This window comes from Cervus elaphus, chromosome 23, assembly GCF_910594005.1.
Source record: "Cervus elaphus chromosome 23, mCerEla1.1, whole genome shotgun sequence".
NCBI classification, from domain to species: domain Eukaryota; kingdom Metazoa; phylum Chordata; class Mammalia; order Artiodactyla; family Cervidae; genus Cervus; species Cervus elaphus.
Window position 1 is genome coordinate 54,204,363 of NC_057837.1, and position 25,863 is coordinate 54,230,225.

Below are 25,863 nucleotides of genomic sequence, written 5' to 3' on the forward strand. Positions count from 1 at the left end.
CGTGGATCAGTGTGTCTGTCTGTTCGTGATGTTTTCCTTGAACTGTTTGTAACGCTTTGCTGGTTTCCTCAAGTGAATGAAATAAATCTTTAACATGTGTTTATTCTTTTTATAAATAGAGTGTTAAATGACATAATGGTCTTCTTTTTAAATAGTTTAATAGTCATCATTTAAATAAGGCTTTGGTGTGATTTTCCATATTCTCATAGTTTCTTTTTTCTACATATACATCTTGCAGAGTCTATTATTAATCTGTAAGACGACTGGCCCCTCTAGTGTAAACAGGGAGGGAGAAAAACAAGGACAGGGGTTTCACTGGTTCAGGGTGTGTCCTGGCCAGGAGGGGTGCCCATGCACCCTCAAGAGGCACTAGGGGAGCAGGTCCATCAGCAGTGCCCAGGGATTCACAGGAGGGGGCACCAGGGACAGGTCCCCTGGGGACACTTGGTCATGTCAGGGGGCAGGGCTGGCTGTTGGGACTAGGGGCCTGTCTGGTGGGTGGGGGCCAAGGATAGTGCTAAAGACCCTAAAGTGCATAGGATGGCCCCCTCCAGAGCATGATCTGGCCCCCAGTGTCGAAACACAAAGCCAAGCAGGTTCTGGGGGGAGACTCCAGTCGACCACCTCCCTGACCACAGGGAGGGATGACTGCGTGGGGCTCGTATGAATCTACACAGAACAGACCGTGTCTGTCATGAAGCTGCTGCTACTAAAGATACTAATCCATCCACACCGAAGTTTCACCAACTGGAAGAAGGGTGAGACCCCCATGGGCGGAGGAAGCAGGCCGCAGCCCCCCTGGGCTGAGGCTCCCTCCCTTTAGGGCCAGGAGCAAAGGGGCCCCTAAGCAGGGCCCATTTCCCTGCTGATGGCCCAAGGTCCTCAGGGATGTAGGTCAGGGCGGCTAGAGGTCCTCATGGGCGGGACTCAGGTCCACCCGCTGGGCCTTCCCAAACACAAGGAAGGTGCACAGCCCCAGGCTGCTGATGGCGGCCACCAGGTTGAACACAGATGTCCAGGAGCCCGTGGTCTCGATGAGGTAGCCGCCCAGGCACACGCCCACTACACCTGTACCGCAAGAGGGGACAGGCTGGTTGGGGGACAGACAGGCCGGCTTGAGGACAGGCTGTCCAGCCCCTGCGAGGACAGTGCAGAGAGAAGCTAGGGGCCCTGAGGGCACCAGGTCTGTCACTGCAATCCAGTCCTCAGCCTCTGAGGACCCGCACATGTGCAGGGGCTCCACATCATTGTGAGCGTGAACACCACGAAGGGCAGCTCTATTCTCGCCCCACAGCCAGCTCCAGGGTCTGAGCTCCCCCCAACTGCTCTAACACTATGGGACCCCCAAGGGGCACCATGCCGCATCCTGAGGGCTGAGGCAGAGGGTGGGAGGACACAGGGGTGGGGCAGCTTGAAACCCGCAGGCAGGGGACCCCAGCCCACCTCTCACCTGCCAAGGCCCCGGCTGTGTTGGCCACGCCTGGAATAGGACAGGGAGAATGAGGATTGGTCAGTGGAAGCCCACTGGAACCCTCCCACAGCCCACATGCCAGGGGGTAGGCCCTAGGGGCCCTGAGCAGGAAGGGGCAGCTACTCCCTATTCAAAGAGGGCCTGTGGTCCTTACCAAACAGAAAGCCGGCACAGGAAGGGGCCAGATCCTGGATATTAACGGAAATGCCGCTGCGGGAAAGAGGAGAGAACGGGGTCGAGTGATCATAGGATGGCTGCCACCCACCATGCCAGCTGTAGCTCTTTTGATCACCTGGATCCCAGAGGCCAGCCAGGCCTGTCCACCACACCAGGAGGTCAGCCCCAGCTCAGCAGTAGTGATGGCGCGGGACCCACTCCCAGAATGAAATAAGACGAGAGGCAAGCTTGCTTGAGTGCATGCTCAACTTTGCTGCCCAATAATTTGGAAAATGACATCAAGTTCCAACTCAGAACAATTCAGAGCTGTTTTCCTGATTAAACCCTGAGCTGTAGCGCAGGTTAGGGGCCTGTAGAGCAGGTTGTGGGACATGAGGCTCGATCCCCACCTTCGGCTCAAAGGATGCTGCTCAGAGATCAGCATCTCCTCTGCCAGCCGCCCCCCAAACACCGCTTCATTTTCCCAAAAAGCCCTGGTCCTCGCCGGCTCCATTTCTCTTTGCCTCATGGTTCACTCATGGGGACCTGTCACCACCCACCCTCCATGCGCATGCTGAGACACATGGCTCCTCCCCCGTACCCAAGACCCGGGAGCCCAAAGGCGGCGCGGGGGGATCTGGTGGATGAGTCACCTGGCCCTCACCTGTGGTTGAAGGTCTGGAGGCCGATGGAGGCTGATGCGAAGACCACAGAGTTACAAAAGCTTGACGTGTGGCCCAGACACAGGGCAAAAACACTGGACAGGCCGAGGCCCATCACCTGCAGGAGAGACAAGTGGGGACGCGGTGGGAGCCTTGGGCCTTCCTGGGCTGCCCGGGGTGCCCTGAATGAGGGTGGGTGGGGCTCCCTCTCATGCCCGGAGGACATGGGACAAGGCTACGCTAACCAGCTGGCCGTGCTAGTTGCAGCCAGAGAAGCCCCAGTCGACGAGTGCAGACTCAGGCCCAAAAATGGGTACCGGGGCTCAGGGAAGGGCCTCAGCTAGCCAGGCCAGTCCCCAGAGCTGACCCAGGGAGTCCTCCAGCCGCTGCACCACACTAGCCACCTTCTAGGTCAGGGGCCCTGGGAGCAAAACAGGGTCAGAGTGGGAAAGTCAGGAGAGAGCGGTCTCAGGACCTTCCTACCTGCATGAACTTCCGAACGGTGATGGTTCTGTAACCTGGACAGGGGAAGACCAGAGAGTCCCGCTGGCCATCTGTGCCGCCCCACCCCTGACAGCATCTGGAGGGGTCCCACCTGGCAGGGCTGCAGGGAGAGGAGGGCCGGGCCAGGCTCGCGGGGGACAGCCTGCATCATCTGAGCCATGTGCACATGTGTATGAGTGTGTGTGTGCACTTAGAGGCCAAGCAAAGCAAGGCGCTCAATGATTACAAAATGTTTTCTTTGTGTTTCTGCAAATTTTCTACTTTTCCCTCAGTGAGTGGGTGGTTCCTTTGGTAACAAGGACAAGACTGATATTTAAGGCCATGTAGGGCAGGGTTGTGGGGAGCGTGCCTGTGAGATGATCATCCTCGGGTGTGCATGGGTGTGCAGGTCTGTGCTCTGACCCCACCAGGGGGGCTGTGTCTAGCACCCAGGTGGGAGAATCTACTGCTACATGGTGAATATGTCCCCTTCACGGGGAACAGGCTAGGGAGGAGGCAGGCTGGAGGCAGCCATTGGCTGTCGGGCTGGGAGCCAGGCAGGAGCCCCCAGGGCTGGCTCTCTGGACCGGGGACCCACATCATGGCTAGTCCTCAGGGGTGAGGCCTCCTCCTTCCTACAGTGGCACCCAGGAGGGATGCCTCCCTCCCCTCCCCCAGGGCTCACCCTGATTGATGAGATGGTCAGAGAGAAGCCCGCTGAGCAGACTGGCAGGAATGGCCACCAGCCAGGGCACCACGTTGAAGATCCAGCCCTGGAGGGAGGGAGTGGAGGGATGTAAGAGGCATCCAGAGTGGGCACCTGGCCACCCGGAGAGGACAAAGGAGTGGGGTGGCTGCTACCCATGACCACTGTGCAGTAAGTCTCTCTTCTGCCCACAGGCTAGGCCTCCCAGCCCCTAATCCATCCCCGACACGGACCGAGCGCTGGGCCCACTGGTGATGTCTCCCCTGTGAGCAGGACCTCCCTCGTGGCTCCCCACAGGGTGGGGGCAGAGCTGGGGATTGCATCCTGCCCAGAGTGTGTGACCCGACGTTCCTGGTCACCAGACCGGGGGGTCTGGTGGCTGGGCGGCTGGAGTGAAGCCAGCCAGGCTGACTGCAGCACATCTGTGCCCACATCAGGAAGCCTGCATGCCCCCCAACCCCAGGAAGGACTGTCCACAGTTGGGTGGGCAGACAGGGCAGCAGCTGGGCCTCTCCTGTGTGCACCCAGGCGCCGGCGCTGAGCCACAGGGTGTCAGAACTGCCAGAGCCTGGGCAGAAGGAACCCAGCTCTCTGCACACGCCTTGCGGTGCCCCCCACCCTGCGAGCTGCCTGGTGGCCAACCCACCTTGGAGCTGGGGAAGGTCTCCTTAAAGAAGGTCGGCAGCCAGGAGAGGAGGATGAAGAAGGAGCAGGCCGCCGAGAGCTGGGAGATGATGGCTGCCCTGGGGGGCGGGTGCCAGGCTCAGCATCCACACCTGGAGCCCCTCCCCACACCAGGATGGCCAGGGGCTGAGAGCGGGGAGCCGAGTGGAGCTGCCTCCATGCCGGCCGCTCCCCTGTGGTGGTGGACCCAGGCCCCCAAACCCCATCCCCACGACAGCCCGCTCACCAGACAGAAGGCTTTCGGAAGAGCTGTCTCCAGGGCACCTTGGTGTGTCTGGACACGGGCAGGCCCTGCGCCAGGATGCCCAGGGCCAGGATGAGATCTGAGGGGGGAGGCAGGTCCACCTGAAAGCCATCCAGGGGAGGATGGACCTGCTCCCAGAGACCAGAGGCTGGGGGCAGCTTGTGGGCCCCTGGCTGTGCGTGGGGGCTGTACACCCTCTCTGCCAGCCTCTGGGGTCAGCAGCACTTGCCTTTGGGGGTGGACATTAGTGCTGACTATCTGTCCCCTGAGCCCTCAAACCTCCCAGGCCCCATTCCTGTCACTGGAGGCCACCACTTCCCCTGCAAACTGCCTGTGCCGGCCGAGCAGCCCCTGCACGTCTGCATTCATCCAACAGCTCCCAGACTTGACTGTAGCCCGGATGAGACTCAGGGAGCAGGCATCCTCTCTATTTGGGGCATCCTTCTCTGGAGGGCAGAGCCACAGCCCCGGGTCCCCGGGCCCACCTGCTCTCAGGGTTCAGTGGCCCCTCCCTGGAGGGGACGATGCACCAGGAGGGCACCAGGCCTCCCAACCTCCCCAGGGAGCGGCACGTACCTCTCTCATTCAGGAGACACCTGTACACATAACCCACCCACAGCAGGGTGAGCCCGCCCGAGAAGTAGAAGACGCTCGGCCAGCCGTACCAGTCCAGAAGCAGGGAGCCCACAGCCCCAGTCACCAGCGTCCTGCAAAGACAGTGGGCGTGGCCAGGACCCTCACTTCACAGGGGCCAGAGCTGCCTCTGGGACCCCACCTTGTGTGAGCTGAGTCCCTGGAAAACAGGGCACCCTGTCATCTGTGGAGCAGCTGCCCAGGAGGGCAGGCTCTGTGCGGGATGCTAGGGGTGCGAGCTGGCAGGGCATTCTGATGCCACGGGCCGGCGTGGGACTCAGGCATAGCCACGCAGCCATGATGTGGCACAGGGGCCCTGCTTTGCTCTAGGATCTCTCTACTAGGCCTTCAGTTGCCCTACACTTGCACATGAATCTTTTTAAAATAAAAAAAGGCAACGAGAAGACAGTGATGACAAGAATTCGCTGACATAAAACCACCACGCTGTTTTCAGCTCCTCGTTATCAGAGAGGATGAAATTTCAAAAAGACTTCTAAATGCAGAAACAACCTCCAAACCCCACTGCCTCCTTGTGTCCCCCTTGTGGGGGCCTCCCCGCCACAGGCTGGCCTGTCTGCCCAGGAGCTTCTCCCCACTGCCCCCCATCTGCTGAGGCTCGACCAGGAGATGGTTAAAAAAGGAAAAAGCTTCCCACCAAGGCCCATGGAGGCTGCCTTCTGCTCTGAGCCTCCATTTCCCCATCTGAAGGGAGGGGGGTGGGCACGGTCTCTCCCTGTGCCTCCCCTCTACCTGCTCCCACCCAACAGGTCCAGGTCACCCAGTGAGATGGGATTTCAGATGCACTGTGAACCTTTCTTGGTGTGATTCGTCTCATATTGCTTCTCTGAAATTCATGTTTCACTGGGCACCCAGGGCTTCCATTTGGGCAGCTCCCAGCACCCCCACAGGCACCCCTGGCCCCTCTGCATTCTTGCCTGGAACATGGCAGCAGTGAAGTGAGGCCCTGAACCCAGGGGTTGTAAAGCCCCATTAGGACAGCAAGACACCCCACGGAGGGTCTGGTGCTCTGGGGGACATGCACTGGAGAGGGACACAGGATCAGATCTGTCATGACTGGACCACTATAGGTGCCCTCTAAAGCAAACGCAGGCCACCTCCCCCATGGGGAAGGCCCCCATCCAGTTCTGTCAGTGCAGATGGAAGGGAACATAAGTGGGCAAGAGCCCCAAAGCCCATTTCATCTGCCACTGGCCCCAGGGAGGCAGAACAAACACAGTGATGGGGGGGGGGAGGTGGGCAGCAAGTGCCTCCAGGAGCAGACTCTCCATGCGTCACCATCACTGAACGTGTGTGGCCCTGTGGCATTCGCACGAGTGGCCTGTCCCCGTCAGCCCCAGGCTGGGACTCACCCGAACTGGGAGCCGGCCCCCACGGTGCTATAGGTGAAGGCTCGCTCACTCTCCCGCACCTTCTGGGACAGCAGGCTGGTCAGCGCAGGGAAGTAAACCCCTGGAGCAGGTAGAGAAAGAAGGGGCCATGTGGAGCTGTGTCCCAAGCCAGCTGGCCCACGAGGCCCACCAGGGCAGCAGGTCGAGGCATGAGAGATGGGCTGGAAGTACCAGGGGCCCTGGGTGATTGTCCAAGCCCAGGTCTCCTTCCTCCTTGCATCACCCCCAGGACAGTAGATCTGGGCTTTTCCTGACACTTGGCTAAGAAGACATTCAGCTAGGGCAGTTGGGGGTGGTGCGGAGGGGGGCTTATGCCGGCTCTCAAGGCCACAGGGCTCCAGAGTCCTGGCACTGACACAGAGGATCATGCACACACGTGACAAGTGCACACACTAACACACACGGTGCACGAATGTTGGGTGAGACCTGCAAGGCCTTGAGGGACCACAGTGCCGGGTCCTGGCTGTGACATTGCCCTGTAGCTGTGGAATATGTCGCTGCAGGGAGGTGGAGGGGGGGCAGGGGGGAGCAGCTTGGGGCCTCCCTGCAGCCTTGATTGCAACTTCCTGTGAAGCTATAATTATTTCAAAATCTAGTTTTGAAAAAAACAAAACTGTACTGGGGGCCTGCAACTCTTGCCTGTTACACTGGGTTTTTCTCCAAAAGCACCCAGGAGAGGCTCAGAGGCAGGGGCACTGGGAAGGGACATGGCCCCCACCTTCCCTTTGGAACCCAGCACTGCCCACACCAAGCGCTGGTCACCCAGGGTGAGAATTGCCCCTGGACCCCTGGTCTGTTCACTGTAACAGGCCACAAAGAGAAGTCCTTCCGCCTCCTAGGAGGGTGGGGAGAAACAGCCGGGTGCCCAGGGGGCAGCCACCAGCCAGATGTCACACAGCTCAGTCCTGCCTCAGCCGCAGGACAGACAGTACTAGACATGGTCACGTGGGGTGAGTTGGAAGGAGTGCAGGTGCTGGACTGCCTAGAGCACCAGGACCACCCCTAGGCTGGGCTGATGGGGCTGATCAGGAATCAGGGAGAGGCCCAGTCCAGGATGTCTGGGATCCTGGGGGTGTGGGCTGGAGGCAAGCCCACCCCCAGCCCAGGCTCTGGGAAGCAGGAGATATGGTAAGGAACAGGGTGTATCCTGTCAGATGCCAGGCTGGGGTAGGGCAGGAGCTCAGAAGGTCATCCCACCCCCGGAGGGAGGGCGTGAGACCCTGCCACCAACTCCCCCCGCCCCCTGGGGGCCTTTGAGGAGCCCTCTCTCCAGAAGCGTAACGTCCCCAAAGCATGAGACCCAGAGGTCTTGGGAAAGCTGGCATCCCTCTGCCCGCTGGCCCAGCCAGCATGGGATGTGGCCTGCAACTGGGCACATCTCCGTGGTGGAGCTGACAGCACCACGAGGCAGCCTGGTGGCCACCATCCCTGGAGCAGACTTTGTGGCAGGAGGACAAGTGACATTAGAACGTGCCAGCCAGCCTGTGAAGTGACTCTAGAAAACAAAGTGTTCGGGTGCCAAGGCACCAGAGCACAGACAAACACCGGTGCAGGGATGTGAGACTGAGAGCTGGCTGCCCACTAGTGGGAAGGGTCCTCCGCTGACCACCTGCCCCACCAGGCGCGGCCTCACCAGCAACAGCCTTGGGTGCTAATGCACCCACTGTGATCTGAGGCAGAGTTTGAGGCATATCATACACAGGCCCCCACACGAGGACACGTATGCATGCTCAGGAGCACCTGCCTGAACATGCACCCATACGCACAGGTACACATGCACACACACGTGTGCACACAATCCCTTGCTCTGCTGTGCTTGGGCCCCCACCTTGGAGCAAGCCTGTGAGGATGCGAGAGAAGGTCATGAAGGCCAGGTGGGCGCTGCCGAGGTGCGCGAGCAGTGGAGTGGCCACGGTGATGAAGCCCCAGGCAGAAGCCGAGAGCAGGATGACCTTCTCGCCGCCGATCCTGCAAGGGGGACAAGAGGGAGGCCATGCGGAGCTATGCGGCCAGGCTGCCAGGATGGGCTGGACCAGGAGATCCTGCTGAGGAGGGGATGGGGTCCCCAAGGAGCCAAGCACCCCGAGACAGCTGAGTGCTGGCCAAGCCCACCCCAGCTCAGACCTCGGGTCTTCCAGTCCCCACATTCTGTTCCTAGGAGCCCCCTCTCCCAGCCTGGCCTGGGGGGGCAGGGATTACCGATCCCCCAGGTGGCCGCCCACCACCTGAGTCAGGCAGTAGCCCCAGAAGAAGCTGCTGAGCACGACGCCGGCCTCTTTCTTGTTCCAGCCGAAGTCCTGGCTCATGGAGGCGGCGCAGACAGGCATGCTGACACGGGCACAGTAGAGCAGGCATGTGCCCAACAGCAGCGTCCCTGTCCATACCTGGCACTCGGGCCTGGGGAGAGAGAGGCTGATGTGAGGGACAGCTCGGCCACTTCTCGAATGCCCACCTGCCCACGTCTGGTGACTCCTGGGAGGAACAGGCAGATGCTAGAAATGACGCCTGAGGTCCCCTGAAACAGCGGAGGTGGAGCACACGGTGGCCAGCAAGGGCAGGTTAATAAGCTGCAGTGGGGGAGATCCAGTGCTCCAGGACATAGGCAGTCAGTTTCCACAGACCAAGGGTAACCCACCAAGGGGGCAATGGGCTGGCAAGAGGACCCCAGTTGAGGCAAAGGGGAGGTAGGAGCTGTGCTGTGGCCCCTGCAAGGCCCCCAGGAAAGCTGGGTCTGCTCAGCAGGGAACCCAGGGGAAAGTGGTGTGAGGTGGCCGTGGGGGCCAGAGGCCCCTTAGAGGAGCCTGGGCAGCAGGGAGGCAGCCCCGATCTTCTAGGAAGGTTGCCAGACAATATCCATACCGGGACTGTCTTCCAAACTCCTGGCCAGCACTCCTTAATTATCAGTCACCAAATCAGGAGAAGCCTGAGACAAGAGCCCAGGGGCTCAGCACCTATGGGACCCTGGTCCAAGGAGGGTGGGAAGAGGCATCCCAGGACATCAGGGGGAAGTGCAGGACCCAAGCACAGTGTGGCTTGGTGGCAGTACTGTCCACGGCAGTCCACGGACAGTGACAAATGGACACTGATCTGGGATGTGAAAGGGGGACTCTAGTATGGGGCACAGAGAAGTCTTTACCAGCTTCGCGGTAGCTCTGTAAATCTGTGTGTGCATATTAAGTCTCTTTAGTCATGTCCAACTGTTTGAGACTCTACTTTGGGACTGTAACCCGCCAGGCTCCTCTGTCCATGGGATTCTCCAGGCAAGAATACTGGAGAGGGTTGCCAGGCCCTCCTCCGGGGGATCTTCCTGATCCAATCTACAACTGTTCTTAAAGATGAGATGGGGGTGGTGGGATTTTTGAATGAGAGAGAGAAGCGCCTCAGTGCCCTTTCTGTGGGGGGAGGATGGGGAATGGCCTGGGAGAGGGCACCACTAGTGACTTGTGATGTCTTTGTGCAATGTGGGGACATCCCCTGCAGGGGTCACAGCATTGGGGAGTTCAGGAGGGGGGAGGCCTTGAGGCAGCCTTGGGGTGCCTTGGGGATACTGCATACACCTGGGCTCACCTGCCTAACTGGGGCAAGGGTTCTCCTGGGGCAGGGGTGAGGTGGGGGCGGGGTCAGGAGAGTGGGGAGGCCTTGAGGCAGCCTTGAGGGGGTGTCTCGGGCATCCTGTTTACACCTGGGCTCACCTGCCTAAATGGGGCAAGGGTTCTCCTGGGGCAGGGGTGAGGTGGAGGGGGGGTCAAGAGAGTGGGGAGGCCTTGAGGCAGCCTTGTGGGGGTGTCTCGGGCATCCTGTTTACACCTGGGCTCACCTGCCTAAATGCGCAAGGGTTCTCCTAGGGCAGGGGTGAGGTCGGGGGGCAGGGGAGTGAGATGCTGCTCGGGTTGTGGGGAGGAGACAGGGCAGAGGCTTCAAGTCTGCCCCCCCCCCCCCCATCCCCAGGCCTGGTGGAAAGGGGCCAAGGCATCAGTGCTGTAAGGCTTTGGACAGGCCACTGGGCAGGCAAGGTCGGCAGGAGTGCATGGGCAGTTCTCAGAACAGTTCAGTTTAGTTCAGTCGCTCAGTCGTGTCCGACTCTTTGCAACCCCATGAACCGCAGCATGCCAGGCCTCCCTGTCCATCACCAACTGCCGGAGTCTACCCAAACCCATGTCCAAGAGAGGGAATTCCCCTGTGATCCAGTGATTAGGACTCTGGGGCAGGGGGTAGGGGGTGGGGGTGGGAGGTGGGTTTCAATCCCTGGTCGGGAAACTAAGATCTCACAAGGCATGCAGTGGTGTCGCCAAAAAAAAAAAGGAACAGAGGAGGGCAGGGACCTCAAACCTGGCAGATGAGCCAGAACCCTGGAGTCTCACCCTTGCGCCCCAAGCCCATTCAAACTTTTGAACCCCTGTCTGGACCTGGCGGGGGCTCCCTTGGCTGCCTTGCTGGGCATTGGCCTGAAAACAGCGAGAGGGGCCAAGGGCGGCAGAAGCTTGGACTCCATCTGTGGGCACGGAGGCATATCCCCTCCCTGTGGCATCCCCCCAGGCTGAGGCCGCCTTGGGGGACAGTCCAGGGTGAGGCCAGGACCAGCCCTGGGAGAGCCAGAGCCCTTGTCTGGATGCCTCCCAGGAGTAAGAGACCTCAGAGGCCCTGAGTGTAACTTCGTGCCCTGAGCCAGTGGGCATCACGCGCACCAGGAGACTGGTAAATGGGCATGATGGGCCATGTCCATTATCTCCAGGTCATGGCCACTGCCACCTGGGGTAAGTGCAGCCATATGGGGGGGCGGACATGGGCCCTGCCACCAGGCCTCCTGAGCTTCAGTTTCCTCGGTGAAGATGGGCTCATTCCCCTGACGCCTGTCTCCTTCACACGTCAGTGACTAGCAAGGTGACTGCCAGCACCCGAAGCCCCAACAAGGAGCTGTTGACTTGGGGGGTGGGGCCGGGGGAGGCTTGGCAAGAGCGTCTACCTCCTGCCAGCATTTCCCCCCCAACCCCGTTCCGCTCCCCCTAGCAACTCAGTGCACTTTCCCACAGGCCAGGAAATGAGATGGGCAGCCTTCCTATGTCTCAGGCTTGCAGAGGCCCTGGGTGGGGAGAGGCTCAGGGCCACATCATCCAGCTGCTGCCCCCTGGAGGCTGTGGGGTCCTGCAATCCCAGCAGTGGAGACAGACCTCCACTTGAGGGGACTTGGGGGGCATAAGCCCAGCCTGCTTCCCCAGAGGGTCGTGTTTGCCAGTTAGGAGTCTGGGAATTACTGTCCAAAGTGCTATTAGCTCTGGACGAAGGGAATGGTCTGATGTGATGAGCAACTCTCCCAAGGAGACACTTGGGTGCTACTCTGGGCCCCAGCCTGACTGGGGGAGCCCCCCTTTCCCTGGCCCTCAGTTTCCCCAGGTGCACTGGACCACAGATTTCATGCTGCGTCTCTGGTCTCTGGGTGCCCTAAGGAGGGACAAGGACAGGGCTCCTGGGCAGTACTCTGTGACAATTTGCATTTTATGTTAGAGCTTCCTATGAGTCCAATGGGAAAGTGTCCCATGTTGGAAGGCCCGCCGTTCTGCAGTCCCAGGAGCCATCTGCTTGACTGGTTGGGGGCAGATGCCCCCTTGGAAGCTGCCTAGTGACCCTGAGTGACCAGGGAGAGGCCATCGTGCCCCCACCTTCCTTCCTGTTTGGCAAACTGTGACTGGAATGACTCAGAAGTGGGGATAGCAGCGCAGTGGCTGATGAGGCAGGTCTGGGGGCTGCCCCTCTCGAGAGGTGAAGCGGGGGCAGAACCCCATAGGGCAGGTGGAGGACTCTCCTGGGGCCTGGTGGCCTCAAATGCTAATTTTCTTTACAGAACCAGACTGTGAGTGGGGTCTGGGGGTAGGACAGGGGAGGGGCATCAGGAAGGCCAAGGAGGCCACAGGAGGCACTGGCTCAGCGACCCCCAGAGGAGCTCAGGGCCTGTCTCCTCTGGGGCTCTGACCGTGGAAATGACGTCTCCAGTCCCCCCTCTTGCCCCCACTTTTCCAGCCTGGCACGGCAGGCCAGCCGGCAGGAGCGGGCAGAGGACTGGTGAGTGCAGGTCCATGAGCCTCAGAGGCTGGCGCAGGGTGACCTCCACAGCCTGCAGGTGAGCCCTGCGAGCCCAGGCGCAGGGGAGCAGAGCTTCCAACATCCATGAACAGCCACAGCTGGAAGGTGCCTTTAAAAAGGAAGCTTTGTTCCTTTCTGTGGCCAAAGTTATGAAGGGTCACCTGCATAGATGGGACCGCGCCCCTAGCACACCTGCCCCTCCTTTGGAGCAATTTGCCAGCGCCCCAGGAGCCTGGTTCTGTTTGCTCTCTGGGTGGGAAGTCCAGTTGGAAACCGGGGAAAGCCGGCTGAGACTGGCCTACTCTGGAAGGCTGGCAGGGCACCTAGAGGTCAGGAAAGGCATCAGCTTCCAGACCACCAGTTGGCCCTGAGCTTGAGGCACCAGAATGGGGACCCCCACAGGAGTTGGGGGGCCAGGTGCTATGGGCTTCCTCCCAGGGCCCTGGAGGACCCGCAGCCCTGTCCCTGAGCTGGCAGGCAGTGCCGCTGGCCGGGCGAAGGGACATCCTCCATGGGTGCTGGGGACACCGAACCAGCAAGTCTGCTGGTGCAGGTGACCCAGATATGGCGGCTGATCAGAACGCCAGACCCAGAATCCTGATCTCCGGAAGGGCTTACTGGGAACACGTAAGGTCATGACAGGATCAGCCATGAAAAGTCCCGAAGACCTTCGTCCCCTCATTCTGCCCAGTCCTGAGTCTTGTCCATGCCCCCAACTTTTCTAGAAACTTCTGTTTCCTGCCAAAGGCCCCCATGCCTGAGAAGCACCCATGGTTGAGCAAACACGAGGTCACGTGGACCCTCGATTCAGAAAAGGGAACTGTGCCTGCTGCTGGGGACAGAGGGCAAGGGCCAGAGAGGAGCGGGGCTGAGGCTGCTGGCGGCCCTGTCAGATATGTCCCTGGGGAATGGCCCTGCCTCTGGGTGGTCCACACAGCAGTCAGCAGCTGCACACGGTCGCCACAACCCTTTGTCACAGTTCTCATCACCTTTATCCACACAGGGTGTGAACCACTCCACCCAGGACCCTGCTGCCTGCCTGTAAGGTGCTCCTTTCTAAACCAGGCAGGGAGGGAGGGAGGTGGTGAAGGCAAAACCAGACTGCTACAAAGCAACAGGACTCTCTAGAAGCTCCAGCCCTCTGCCCAGCCGCCTGCAGAGCTCCTATCACTTGGGTTGGCTCCTGGGTCAGCTCGAGGGAGGAGGCCTCGCCTAAACAACCAGCAGGGTGGGGAGGGAGCAGGTGAATGGGAGGCAGTTACACCCAGTGTGCAGCCCTCCTGGCACCTGGCACCTGGTGGGTGATTTGGGCTCTAGAGCTCCCCTGTCCTTGGGCCCTGTCCCCAGGGAGCCCCTGGCTTCCAAGGTCTTCCTGTGACTGGCTCTGGGATGCTGGGGGAGGGGAAGGCAGAGGTGATGAACCAGCCCTGGAAACAGGGCCAGTTCAGGGGAGGCAGGGGAATGTCAGGGGCGGCAGGGCCTAATGTTCACTGACTTGGGGACCTCAGTCCCCCCAGAACCGGAGGGGGTTCTCTTGCTCCTGGTCACTGTGTGAGGCACGCTGGGGGGAGAGCCCCCAGCCCAGGGGCATGACCTGCCCAAGGTCTCCCTGTATGGTGAACCCCCAGCCCCGGGGCGGGGGGACCTTGTGTGCATCACACAGCTGGCCCAGGATGGCAGGGGTCAGAGTCTGCTGCAGGCTCCAGCGTAGCCCCCTGCCCCCAGCCCACTGACTGGGCACCTACAGGTGGCCCTCCGGTGGGTGGTCACAGGTGGGGGCTGGGGCCTGTCAACGTGTGTGGTCCTGAGCTCGGAGGCCCTGCCCCCAGCCCTCCCATCCCCCCAAGACCCGACCTAGCCTGCAGAGAGCTGACGGCGCTGTGGGGAACCGGGCCCTGGATGGAAGGGAGGCGGCCGGGTGGTACGTGGCCCCTAGGCGGAGCAAAGGTGCCGCCAGCGGGAGCTGTCTCCGCCCAGGACGCCCGCACCCTCCCCTGACCATCCCCCGACGCGCGCGGCCCTACCTGGACCACTGGGTGTCCTCGGCCGCGTCCCTGCGGGTCTCGTCCGGGGGCGGCTGCATCGGGCGCAGACGGCGCGGGCGCAGCGTGTCCGGGGCCGCTCCCGCCCGGCCGAGCCACCGGGCAGCGCCGCCCAAGTCCACGTGTCAGTCCCAGCGGCGCTTCCGTCCGGCGCGCTCCCAGGACGTGTCGCCCCCGGACGGCCACCGCGGGGGGCGGGCGGGCAGGGCGGGGCTCGCAACTCGGTACACGCCCCACTCACATCCGTCGGGGAGGCCGGGCCTGGCGCTCCCGCGGTCTGGGCAGACCCCTGCGCGCCCCAGGGCATTCTCGCGGCCGCCGCGGACGTCCGGGACGGCGCGGGCGCTTCCCCTGCAGCTGGCCGGAAGGATGGGGCTCTGGAGGGGCTGAGCCGGCGGTGACCCTGGCGGGCAGCCTGCATGCCGTCCACACATGGGGGGGCTCCTCACCTCGCAGGGCTGTGCACACCTCAGGTGAGAGTTGGGGTTGGTCTCACCCACTGCAAGGGGAGCAAGACTGGAAAGGAACCAGTTTCAAAATGGGTCTTTGAAGGTGGGCTCTGGCCCCGGGACCCTGGAGCAGTAGGGGGAAGCCTGGCGATCCAGAGCCCACGGAGGGGACCGAGAGTTCTGACTCCTGGCAGGTGCCAGGCCCCGCCCTCGAATCCCTGGATCCTCGCTCTTGGGGGGATTCTCGTGACTTCAGAAGCCTTGACGCCCAGGGGTGGTGGGCACAGCCACAGAGAGGCAGCAAGTGGACTTCTGGGCAATTTCGCTTCTCCTAGCTGCTGCCTCTTCACACCCACAACCCCACCTCCACCCCACTCCCCTGGGTTCATCCTTCACATGGCAGCATGGTGAACCTGGCCGGGTCACACCAGGAGAAAGCCCTCTGAACAAAACCTAAAATGCCCTACCCCTTGGCCTTGGCCTTCCCCCTCCCCCAGCTCCTTCTGTGCAGTGGTGCCCACCGCAGGCCTGGCTCACCCTGCTCCACACACGCTAGCGGAACAGGCGGCACTTCTTCTACCCATACGATGCTCAATGGGACAGAAAGATGGTATGGAGAGAGGGGTGCTCCCCCAAATAACCCAGAACTGAGGAAAGTGTGAGAATCCTTGCTAAATTCTACCTGGCAGTTCACTGCCACCCACTGCCCCAGGTGCTTTGATGATGATTTAAAAAATTTATTTTTGGCTGCATTGGGTCTTTTTTTTTTTTAATCTATTTGTTTACTTTAGGCTGTGCTGGGTCTTCGTTGCTACACAGGCTTTTCTCTAGCTGTGATGAGTGGGGGTTACTCATCGTTGTGGTGCATGGACTTCTCACTGCGGTGGCGTCTCTTGTGAAGCACAGGCTTCAGTAGTTGTGGTGCTTGGGCTCAGCAGTTGCGGTTCCCAGGCTCTGGAGCACAGGCTCAATAGTTGAGGTGCACTCACTTAGTTGCTCCGTGGCATGTGGGATCTTCCCGGATCGGGGATCCAACCTGTGTCTCCTGCATAGGCAGGTGGATTTTGAACCACTGAGTCCCCAGGGAAGCCCTGCACTGGGTCTTAGTTGTGGTATGCAGGATTTCTCATACATACAATGCAGTGTGCGGACTTCTCTCTAGTTGTGGCATGCAGGCTCAGCAGTTGCAGCACATGGACTTACTACTCCCCCCACAGCCTGTGGGATCTTAGTTCCCTGGCCAGGGATCAAACCTGTGTTCCCTGCATTGGAAGGTGGATTCTTAACTACTGGACCACCAGGGTAGTCCCTCATGGTGATTTTATATGAAAACCCAGAGCCGCACCATGGGGGACATTTGTCATTTGCTTACCCAAAGCCCCTCTGCTCCTGGAGCTGTGCATGAGCAAAACACAGAAAGGAAACCAAGAGGGCAGGGAAGGGTGGCTTCTGCCATGGGATTGGCTGGGAAGTGTCCCTGAAAAGACCTACGCTTCAAGTCTGAGAGCAATGAGCAGGGCATGAGGGTGGGGTGGGCAGAGGCCCAGGGTAGCTCCAGGACCACAAGGAGCCTGGTGGGTGAGTAAGGGGACAGGAAGGGGGACAAAGCAGTGGGGAAGGGCAGGCTCATGGGTCTTGGTGGTCAGGTAGAGTCCAGCCAGGGCTCTGACACTGAAAGCCCTAGAGGGTCACAGGATCACTCTGGCTGCTGTGAGGACCACTCAGGGTGGCCAGGGCAGAGGCAAGGAAGGACAGGCCACTGCAATACTCCAGGCCCAAAGTGAGGAGGCTTTGGCTAGTGGGGAACAAGAGGTGGAGGGTTGCTCGGAATGCACAGAGGCCAATGGAGGGCCAGGGGTGAGCATCTGACCCCTTCCTGAGCCTCTGAGCTGGGCAGGGTCATCCTCCATGAGGCAGAAAATCTGGGCGTCAGCTAGGGCTACTAGACCACATGTCCCAACCCGAGAGGAAGCCACGCTCACGTTGGCAGCAGCTGGACACGCCTCCAGCTTCCAGTAACCTCTGTGAGGGACCTCATATCCAGCCAACCCACTGTTCCTGAGTTTCAAGGTGCAGAGTGATCAGTGGGTCGTGTAGAGACTAGCCCTGGCCCCCAGTGCTGGTGACAGCTGTTCCGGCCGTGCCCACTGGTGTTGGGGCCTTGGCTCTTACTCGTTTGGGGCCTGTGCACCTTGCCTGAGTTTTACTTCCAGTTTTGCTGCCTAGACACACCACAAAGGCCTCACTGCTATGTTGTGACCTCACCTTCCTCAGCCTCCAGACCCGTACCTACTGCGCAGCACAGATGGGCTGCTACATCTGGCACTTCTGGCCAAGTGCAGCCCCGCTGGACCATGGCCTGGGTGTTCCTGGGGTCCTCGCCACCTCTGGCCCCTGTGTAGCCCAGTCAGCATTTGGGGAAAGCACAGACGTCACGCTGCTTTAGGAAAGCTGCCCACCACATGCTTGCTCTGCATGTCGGTCTTCAGGGGGCATCCTGGCTGGACGGTAGAGCCAGCCTTGCAGCCACCAGGCTCACCCCTGGCATTTCAGTCTGCGCCAGGACCCATCCCAACCAACAGCTGCCTTTTCTAGAAGCTGGAAACCTTAATTCAAATAACAAAATACAGTATTTCTCATGTGCCTTGCAATAATCCCTATGCTTTGAAAGAATTCAAACTAGGGGTCATTCCTCATGTGACTTCACAATATCAGGAACACAGAGCACCAAAATATTGTCACGTTTTATTTATTTCAAGGCACTTTCCACCAGAAAGTGTAAAAAAGAAGAAATAAACTACCCTGGCAAAACATCACATTTTAACAAACATGACAGCGAGATTCAAATGAGATGAAGTAGAAAAATCGACATACTTAATGTTCATTATCTTGAAATGCTTGCTGGAAAAAAAAAAAACAGACTGCAAAAGGAGGAAACAGAAAAGTCTGCAAAGTCGCCCCTTTAAAGATTTCCAGCCCATGGGAAAGGAACCACGCTCTTTATACAAAGGAAAAGAACCTAACAGCACCATCTGAGTTCTCCACATCTCGCTGGCACCCAGCTCACATGGGTCTTTGCACTGACTGGTCAAGCCCCTCACTGACTAAATGGTGAACAAGCCAGCAGTACTTCTCTTAAGCATTTGGCAACACTTCCTACACGTGACAGGCCCTCCTCAGGTCCCTATAGTTTATGGATGATTCTTACCCAGTAATATACATCTCAAACCCGCTATTTTGAAAAATGTCAGATTGATTGTATGTTAATGATGCACATAAATTAGCTTATATACACTAATAATAAAGGATAGGAATATGCTGAATTACTTCGTGCTTTTCGAAAAGTTTAATTTTACCTCTACTTCCCTAATATTTTTCTTCAGCTTCTGCTGTATTTATCACCTGAAAATTAAAGGCCCCTTTCTCCCTACATTTATTCCCAAATCTTAGGAGGAAATGATCATACAGAAAGGTCACATCTGAGTTGATGACTGAGACAGAGATGAAGCTCATCACTTCCAGGGGGTGAGCAAAGGACCCGTCCCAGGGCCTGATGGTCTCCTGATGATCTATGAAGACCTCAGCGCTTTTGCCTTTGCTCTGTGACTGGGGAGGGAAAACTCTGCCTGAAGCTGTACCCACTGAAAACCAGTGACCTGCAGCCTTCAAGCGCAGCTGGAAATGAGTGGGGAGAGGAGCTGAAGCCAGAGACCTTGCGGGACAAACACTGAGTGTGTGGGGATGTGACTGAGACACCCCACAGCCAGAGCAGACCTGACCTCCCCAAAGACCTGCCCAGCCGAGCACTAAGGCCAACGGACTCTCCAGATTCGTCTGCTGCTGATGTGTGTCTCTGTGGAGCCCAGGTGCCAGCACAGCCCACCATGCGGGAGGGATCAGGTGAGAACTGAATCCCAGCCACGCAGGTGCTCCCATCAGAGGATGTGTGGGGGTCACCAGCCCCAGGAGCTCTACACGCCAGGGCCCCTCCATCTCCACCGGCCTCACTGAGGGCCGGCAGCTCTGCACTGGCACCCTGGGCCACCTGCCCCAAACCCCAACACCTGAGCCTGCACTCAGGACTCTTGACAGCAGTGGGCACTGGGCAGGGGACAGACGTGAGGGAATAGGAGCTGGACGTCTGCCATACTGGCTGACGAGGGAGAGGCAGAAGTGTGGGTCACAGAGCCCACAGCACCGTAGCGCACGCCTGGCACCATCACGTGTTACCAGGAGCTGCCCCCTTCTGGCTGTAGGTACCAGATAGTGTCACCACGGTCACCCCGGGGAAGCCACCCTAAAAGCAAAAGTTGTGCTCGAGATGATGAACACTTCTGAGAGACCATTGTGGTCATTCTTGAAATTAAGGAGAAACCTTTATTTTCAACAAAAGTGCCCAGGAGAGATGGTTCATTGATCCACTAGGAAAGAGTCTCTCACCACTTACAGCACCAAAATATATATTTAAAAAATTAAAAAACACACAGCCCACCCCGCATACACACACACACACACCCATCTCCCCCAAAGCCACATGACCCAGACCAAACAGGAAGACAACCAAACTGAGTGCCCTCGCACAAAAGAAGTCTTTGAATTGGGGTTTACAAATTCATATAGTCTTTCCTATGAAAAAACAAAAACAAACCAAAAACCAAAGAGGGAAAGAAAACACTTCTACACGAAGGCCGGCCGTGATGGGGGGGAGGAGGACACGCTGTCCTCCTGGATGCTGACAGAACAAGATGGTCATCAGTGCTGCCTGGTGCTCTGAGCGGGGCCTCGGGTGGACCAGCGGCCCTAAGATGAGGCGCCTTCAGGAGCTGAAGTGCCCAGAACGCTGAGCACACGCCATGGGGCAGTCCTTGCCGGCCTTCCAGAAGAGACGGTATCTTGCACTGGGAGTTTTCCAGTGCTTAAAAGGGCCAGTTTCCCTTTCAAAATGATGCTGGGTCAAAAAAAAAAAAAACAAAAAACAAAAACACAAACAGTAAAAGAAGGGAGAAGAGAGTCCTCTGCTGCCGTAAAAATCTTCAGTCCCAGGTGGCGCCCGCGGGCCCAGGGCCATGCAGCGGGGCCCCACACAGACTACTTGGGCTCCTCGATCACGCCTTTGCTGAGGTCTGTCATTTTAGGGTATTTTACTTTCTTCTGGTCCAGCTCATTCTGAGCCCAGAGGAGTAGTTTCAGCAACTTTGCCAGCTTGGGTGTTGACTCACGATTCTCATAATCCAGGACAGCTTGGTTCACTTCACTCCACACCTATAAAATGGACAGCCAATAAAAACCACCTCACACACAGAGCACCTGCAAAAAGGATCCATTATAAGATGCATCTTATACGTCTTCAAAACCATTTTTACACGAGAGGCTGGCTACTTATTTAAACAAACATGAAGCCTGTGATCGTCGGGCACTCTGGGGATGTAAAACACACTCCTTGCCCAGAGGGGCACACGGTATGGTCAGCAGATGTCACATCTGGCTGGGCATGAGGGGACTGGCAGAGAGGAGGGACCAGTTCCACCCAACAAGCCCTAGGAGGACACCTGATGTAGACCCCAAAGACATCCTGTTTTCAGGGCAGTGCGGTCAGGGAGCTGCCCTGTTGGTGGGAACACAGAGGCCATGACAGAGTGCAAAAGTATCCAAACCAAGTGTGGGATTTTCATCAAAAGATACTTGGAACATCTGTTCCTAAGAGTCTCCACACAGTAAGCCAGCTCAGATTAAAGAAAAAAACAGGCAAAGAGGCTTAACTATCATTTAAGGGTCTCTACACCCTAGGCTCCTCGTATGACACAAGTAAAGTGTGGGGCCCTCCCAGCAGTGTCCCGGTCACACCACATACACCACCCCGTTTCCTTGGAAATCCTGCCCTGAATATCCACAGAGGATGTGGACAGAAGCCCTCTGGAGCCCACCTTCTGCCTCTGCATCATGTTGAGCAGGTCTCCAAAGGGGGAGTCCTCGGGGTTGTCAAAGGCCAGCAGGGCCAGTGTGCGTTCCATCTCGGTCAGACACTCGCGGCTTTCCTCACCCTGCTCAGCCAGCTGGGTCTGTGCAAACTCCAGCGCTGCCTCTGTCTCCCGCTGGCGGATCAGCTCGATCAGGTGTTGTTGCTGGTTGGGGGCCAGGCAGACAGGGGTGAACACCTTGCGCCCAGCCAGCGACACCCACCCACCCTAGGGCTGCGCCTGCTTCTTATGAAAAGGGCCTCTCAAAGGACAGAATTGTTGAGTACTCCAAGCTCCTGAATTTGCATTTTCCAAGCAAGAAACAGCTTCTGAGATACATGACAGAGCAGCTAACTTAAACCCCTTCCCTTGTCAATTACAGCAATATTCTAACGAAATTAGCCTCGTTATCTCTCAGTAACAGAAAGCATCTGTCCCCAAGCTTTCTGGAAAAGGGATTGGCTACCCACTCCAGTATTCTTGCCTAGGTAATTCCATGGACAGAGGAGCCTGGCGGTCTACAGTCCACAGGGTCGCAAAGAGTTGGACATAACCGAGTGACTAACACGTTCACTTGCCAAGCTTTCTGGCACCTAAGACCTGTTTTGTGGAAGACAATTTTTCCCCTGGACTGGAGTAGGGCGGGGATGGTTTGGGATCACTCAAACACGTTATGTCTATTGTGTCCTTTATTTCTAATGTAATGTTGCCGCTGACCCAACAGGTCTGTGGCCCGGAAGTTGGGGATGGCTAACATGAAGAACCTTAATTCATCAAGTGTCTGCAAACAACTCACTTGCAGATGGAAGTAGAGATAACGGTTTGTGTCCAGCAGCTCTGGGTGGAGGCTGTTGATGAGCGCAATGGCCTCCTGAATCTGGCCTTTCAGTATCATCTCACGGATTTTGATTCGCTCGTCAAGTGTTTCTAGATCAACACTGGGTTCAATCCCAGATTCCATTCGAAACTTCTCTGCTGCCTCCTTAAAGCCCTCTGGAAAAGAAAACTACCTTCACTGCTCAGAAAATCAGCAAGATGCCAACACCAGGGCTTTTTATCCCACCCTCTGTGAGTGAAAACCTCTAGTAAGAACTGCACTTTCTTGGGATGTGGGAGTCACACCTCTGTGACTTACCAGCTATACTTCCTTTCCCCTGCCCCACCCAACTCTAACTTCCAGTCAGGGGAGGATGGGTGTTGAGGCCCCCGAACTAGGGTCCAGGCCTATGTGGAGAAGCTGCCAACCTGCTCCAGGGGCAGCACGGTGCCCTCCCACTGTGAATGAGTACACAGTTTCTTCAATCTCAGAGACTGATGGGGGCCGAGGTCACTGGGAACTCCAGGAAGGAGACTCACTTTCTGGAGACATGTGGGTCTTCTTACTTCTGCAGAGCGACCCTCTCCCCCACAGGGTCAGGAGGATGGGGTGTTATCACAGAGCACTTGCATTTCCTTCCACAGGCCCCTCCCCCTTTCTTCTTTTGACTTGGACACACCTTCTAGGAACAGTCCAGTATCATTTACCAGACTGGCCAGAAGAGATTAATTACTTGGACTTTAAATGTACTTTTGCACATTGTTAACGATGTAGATCAGCTGCAAAAATGTCAAAGGCCAAGGAATACGTTTTTTCTTTAGATCTCAGAGACCTGGAATCATGATTTCATCTCCAGAAGAGGACATCTTTTTAAAATGGTAGTTACAAGTTTGTTACAAGAGCACTGCAGTTTCCATGATGCCTGAACGCAACCTAACTTTCAGGACCCTCCAGTGGTAAAGTCCTGCTTGTGAGCCCAGAAAGGGAGAATGGTGCCCAAGAGGCAGTACCCATAGCAGAGCCCTCACCTGTGACCAAGTAGTTCATGATGAGACGGTTCATGTCTGCTCGTTGGACATGTAAGTTATTGAGCTTTTCCATCCACTCATCCTTTGTGATTTCATCGGGTTTTTCTGTGTAACTCATTCTGATTTATTTCTACAGGGAATAAAAGTAATATTTTAAGAATTGGTGAAGAATTCCCACAATTGTGATCATTTCAGATATTAACAGTGACCAGGAACCAAAGGGGAGAGAGAGGGAAGACACTTAAAATGTAGAAAACAGCACATGCAGAGGGCCTGAGACTCAAACACAGGCTCAGGGACCAGAGAAACGCTTGGGGGGTTCAGAAGGCAGGATGAACATGAGGAAGAGCCAGGAGCCTGAGGACCAGGAGGTCAAGAGGTCAGTCTGGGTCAGATGAAGGCCCTCCAGGCCCCGCGGCAATCTATTAATAGATGGATGCTCCTCTAAAGAGCACAGGGTGGCATAGAGAGGTACAAGCTGAAGATTCACCTGCTATGATGTGTGTGCTCAAGACAAGCCATCTCGCACACCCTCCAGGCTGACAAAAATGAAGCAGCCTGACAACACCAAGTGCTTACACAGACATGTGCGTGGTCTCTTGAGCCCCCTTACCCTATGGTGAGAACGGACTGCACAGCAACACACTCAGCACCACTCTGCAAGGTTGTGCATGTGCGCTCCGCTCCTCACCAATGGCTCTTCTGCTAGCTGGGACCCCGAAAAACAGCCTACTGTGTCCCAGACACAGACAAGCCTGTGCGCAGAGTCACTGTTCAGGATGGCAACACTATGGAGACTACCCACCCAGGATTTAGTCAACAGCAGCAGGGACAAGCAAACGATGGTTCATAGGACTGCAGTCCCAAAGGACCAAAGCCCTGGGGCAGACCAGTTTCTGACTTCAGAACAAAGACTATTTGGTACATGTATCACAAGACATCCTCCCTGGGGTCTGTGGCAGCACCCCACGATCAAACATGACTGCTTCAGTGAAACCCATGAGGATCACACCGAGTGGAACAGAAGTTACTAAACAGCTTTTGCGGGGTTGGGTTCTGCCATGAAATCAATTAAAAACAAGACTAAAAACTTTTGGTTTTCAAAGTTTTGTGGATTTTAGGACCACTGACTGTAGCAATGAAACAAAATTTACCAAAGCAGTTAAAATACATGAACAGGCCCACACAGGGGACTTAGAAACCAGCTGCATGAAGAGAGCAAGTTGCAGCACAGACCCAAGAGCAGCAGTTTTTAAAGAACAAAAACAAGAAAAGTTATACAATTTTTACTTAGTAGTAAATACATTCATAGCAAAAACCATTTGCTATTTTTCAAGTAAGAGCGTGAACCTTGAAACTCAGGAGGTGGTTACCAGGGGAAGGGGGGCCCTGGGAGCCCCAGCAGGGGTGTCAGGATGGGTGGTGAGCCCACCCACTGTCCACTTCAGTTTTATCCTTTGTAACTGACATAGGTTTTGTGGATATTACTTTACGTAAAGCAAAGCACATGCTCAATTACCTCAATAAATAAAAGCAATTTAAAAGATGGCTCTGGTTTCCCGGTGGACATGGGATGGCTGTGGGGTGGTGAGAGCTGAGCAGGAAGACCAGTGAGGAGCCACCCAAACAGGAGGACAGCAGAGGGAGAACCAAGAGCACAGCCCACAAGACTGTGGACTGAGCCAACGGGCCTTGCTGCTGGACCCACCGGTAAAAGATAAAAGAAGATTCATTGACCATGGAGAGGCGTCAAGCTTGAGACCTTGGAGAATGGAGTCCCAGATGAGGAAAGACTGGGAGAAGAACAGGTTTGAGGAGTCGGGCGAGTTTGGGGTGACTATCAGACCCACAGTAGGAGAAGTCAAGCAGGCACTTGGATTACAGGTCCCAGTTGGGCGATGGAAACATTAATTAGGGCAATGTCCACCACAAAGTGACTGAAAGCCAAGCGTTCACCAGAGATCGCCCAGGGAGACAGTGTCGGTGGGGAAGCGGGGAGCAAGAGAAAGTCCTCGGTCGTTGGGGGATCCCATGCCCAACTCTGATCCGCAGAAGAGAACTTGTCTGAGACAAAACAGACAAGTTTTGTGTGAGGGGCCGTCCCCTCACACAAGGTCATTTCTCTAAGCTGCGGCCACTAGCGCAACTCACCGCAAACTCTCACTCATGGGCGACAGAGCAGTACTGGAAAGTTAACAACTTTGAAGAACCGGCCCATTCTGTTTTGTGTAGGAAAAACTGAGCACCTAGACACCCCACAAACAGTACGGACAGCGAGGAACCCTTCGCCCCACGAGCAACGTCCTGTCTTGGCAGCTCAGTGTCTGCTCGAACGCGGTCCTGGTGCAAACAGTTCCCGCCGCAGACCTGTGCGACTGGTGAAGAACTATCACCTCCCAGCAGGCGTCGCCGCCCCTCAAAACACGCTCCATCAACAAACACTGAGTCCACGCCCGGACTCCGCCGCCTTAGGAAGAGGAGACAGTTGGACCTGGAAACTCTTGAGGGCGCCGCCTCCCCCGAGAACGCGGCCCGAAGACACCTGCTCGTACGTCCGAAACCGGCAGGCACCCTGCACGGTCGGCCGGCAGGAGCAACCCCGCAGCCCGGTTAGCCTCCTCACCGGCCCGCCTCGATCCCTCCCTGGCCCCCACCCCAGCCCGGCCCTCCGCCTCCCGGCCGCCGCACTCCGGCGGGGACGCTAGGCCCGGCCGCCTGGTCTCGCCGCGGCCATCTTACCGTGCGGATCCCGCCTGCCGCGCTGCGCGGTCTCCGCGGCCGCTCGAAGGGCCCGGCGGGGCCAGGCGGGGAGGGGGAGGTGGCGGCTCCGGGGTCTGGGAGGCGGAGGCGGGGGCCGCGGCGGAGGCGGAGGCGGGGGCGGGGAACGGGAGGGCAGACGCACCGGCGGCCGCCCCCTCAGCCACTTCCCGCGAGATCGCGAGGTCGCGAGCCGGGAGCCAATCAAGTGCTTTCACGAGGGGGCGGGGTGCGGCGGCCGCCCGGAAACGCGGAACTCCAGCTTCCGTCCTTGCGCAGAACTCTCT

General features: G+C 57.5%; 2 protein-coding genes and 1 long non-coding RNA gene across 4 annotated transcripts; 1 reads left to right on the forward strand and 2 right to left on the reverse strand.

Annotated features, from left to right (window-relative positions):
* Positions 1 to 141: 141 nt before the first annotated feature.
* Positions 142 to 14,753, reverse strand: SLC17A9 (solute carrier family 17 member 9). Of its 2 annotated transcripts, XM_043884625.1 has the most exons (13): positions 14,551 to 14,745; positions 8,648 to 8,845; positions 8,277 to 8,416; positions 6,410 to 6,509; positions 4,983 to 5,113; positions 4,389 to 4,485; positions 4,125 to 4,221; positions 3,458 to 3,545; positions 2,773 to 2,807; positions 2,292 to 2,407; positions 1,626 to 1,681; positions 1,451 to 1,480; positions 142 to 1,068 (listed from the first exon to the last, which is right to left on the reverse strand). In XM_043884625.1, the coding sequence occupies exons 1-13, from the start codon at positions 14,607 to 14,609 to the stop codon at positions 905 to 907; spliced, it is 1,311 nt and encodes a 436-aa protein (XP_043740560.1). In that variant the 5' UTR covers positions 14,610 to 14,745; the 3' UTR covers positions 142 to 904. The 2 variants fall into 2 exon arrangements, with proteins under 2 accessions (XP_043740560.1, XP_043740561.1); XM_043884626.1 differs by lacking the exon at positions 4,125 to 4,221 and having other exon boundaries at positions 4,389 to 4,507; positions 14,551 to 14,753.
* A 131-nt stretch (positions 14,754 to 14,884) lies between these two features.
* Positions 14,885 to 20,020, forward strand: LOC122681985. Its single transcript, XR_006337181.1, has 2 exons — positions 14,885 to 15,041; positions 18,468 to 20,020. It is a non-coding gene; the product is annotated as an uncharacterized LOC122681985 (long non-coding RNA).
* GID8 (GID complex subunit 8 homolog) lies at positions 19,372 to 25,735 on the reverse strand. The gene is made up of 5 exons (XM_043884627.1): positions 25,559 to 25,735; positions 22,820 to 22,949; positions 21,771 to 21,967; positions 20,942 to 21,139; positions 19,372 to 20,279 (listed from the first exon to the last, which is right to left on the reverse strand). The coding sequence occupies exons 2-5, from the start codon at positions 22,935 to 22,937 to the stop codon at positions 20,106 to 20,108; spliced, it is 687 nt and encodes a 228-aa protein (XP_043740562.1). The 5' UTR covers positions 22,938 to 22,949; positions 25,559 to 25,735; the 3' UTR covers positions 19,372 to 20,105.
* Between the last annotated feature and the right edge of the window lie 128 nt (positions 25,736 to 25,863).

Bases quoted from the DNA above. Each gene is read 5' to 3' on its own strand.
- SLC17A9 (XM_043884625.1), bottom strand. From the start codon at position 14,609: ATGCAGCCGCCCCCGGACGAGACCCGCAGGGACGCGGCCGAGGACACC. The intron at 1,682-2,291 runs GTGAGGGCCAGG...TCTTTCCCGCAG, and splicing joins CTCCAGACCTTCAACCACAG to CGGCATTTCCGTTAATATCC. The intron at 1,069-1,450 runs GTGAGAGGTGGG...CTTGCGGTACAG, and splicing joins CACAGCCGGGGCCTTGGCAG to GTGTAGTGGGCGTGTGCCTG.
- GID8 (XM_043884627.1), bottom strand. From the start codon at position 22,937: ATGAGTTACACAGAAAAACCCGATGAAATCACAAAGGATGAGTGGATG. The intron at 21,140-21,770 runs GTGAGTTGTTTG...GCCCCCAACCAG, and splicing joins ATCTCTACTTCCATCTGCAA to CAACAACACCTGATCGAGCT. The intron at 20,280-20,941 runs GTGGGCTCCAGA...TCCATTTTATAG, and splicing joins ACATGATGCAGAGGCAGAAG to GTGTGGAGTGAAGTGAACCA.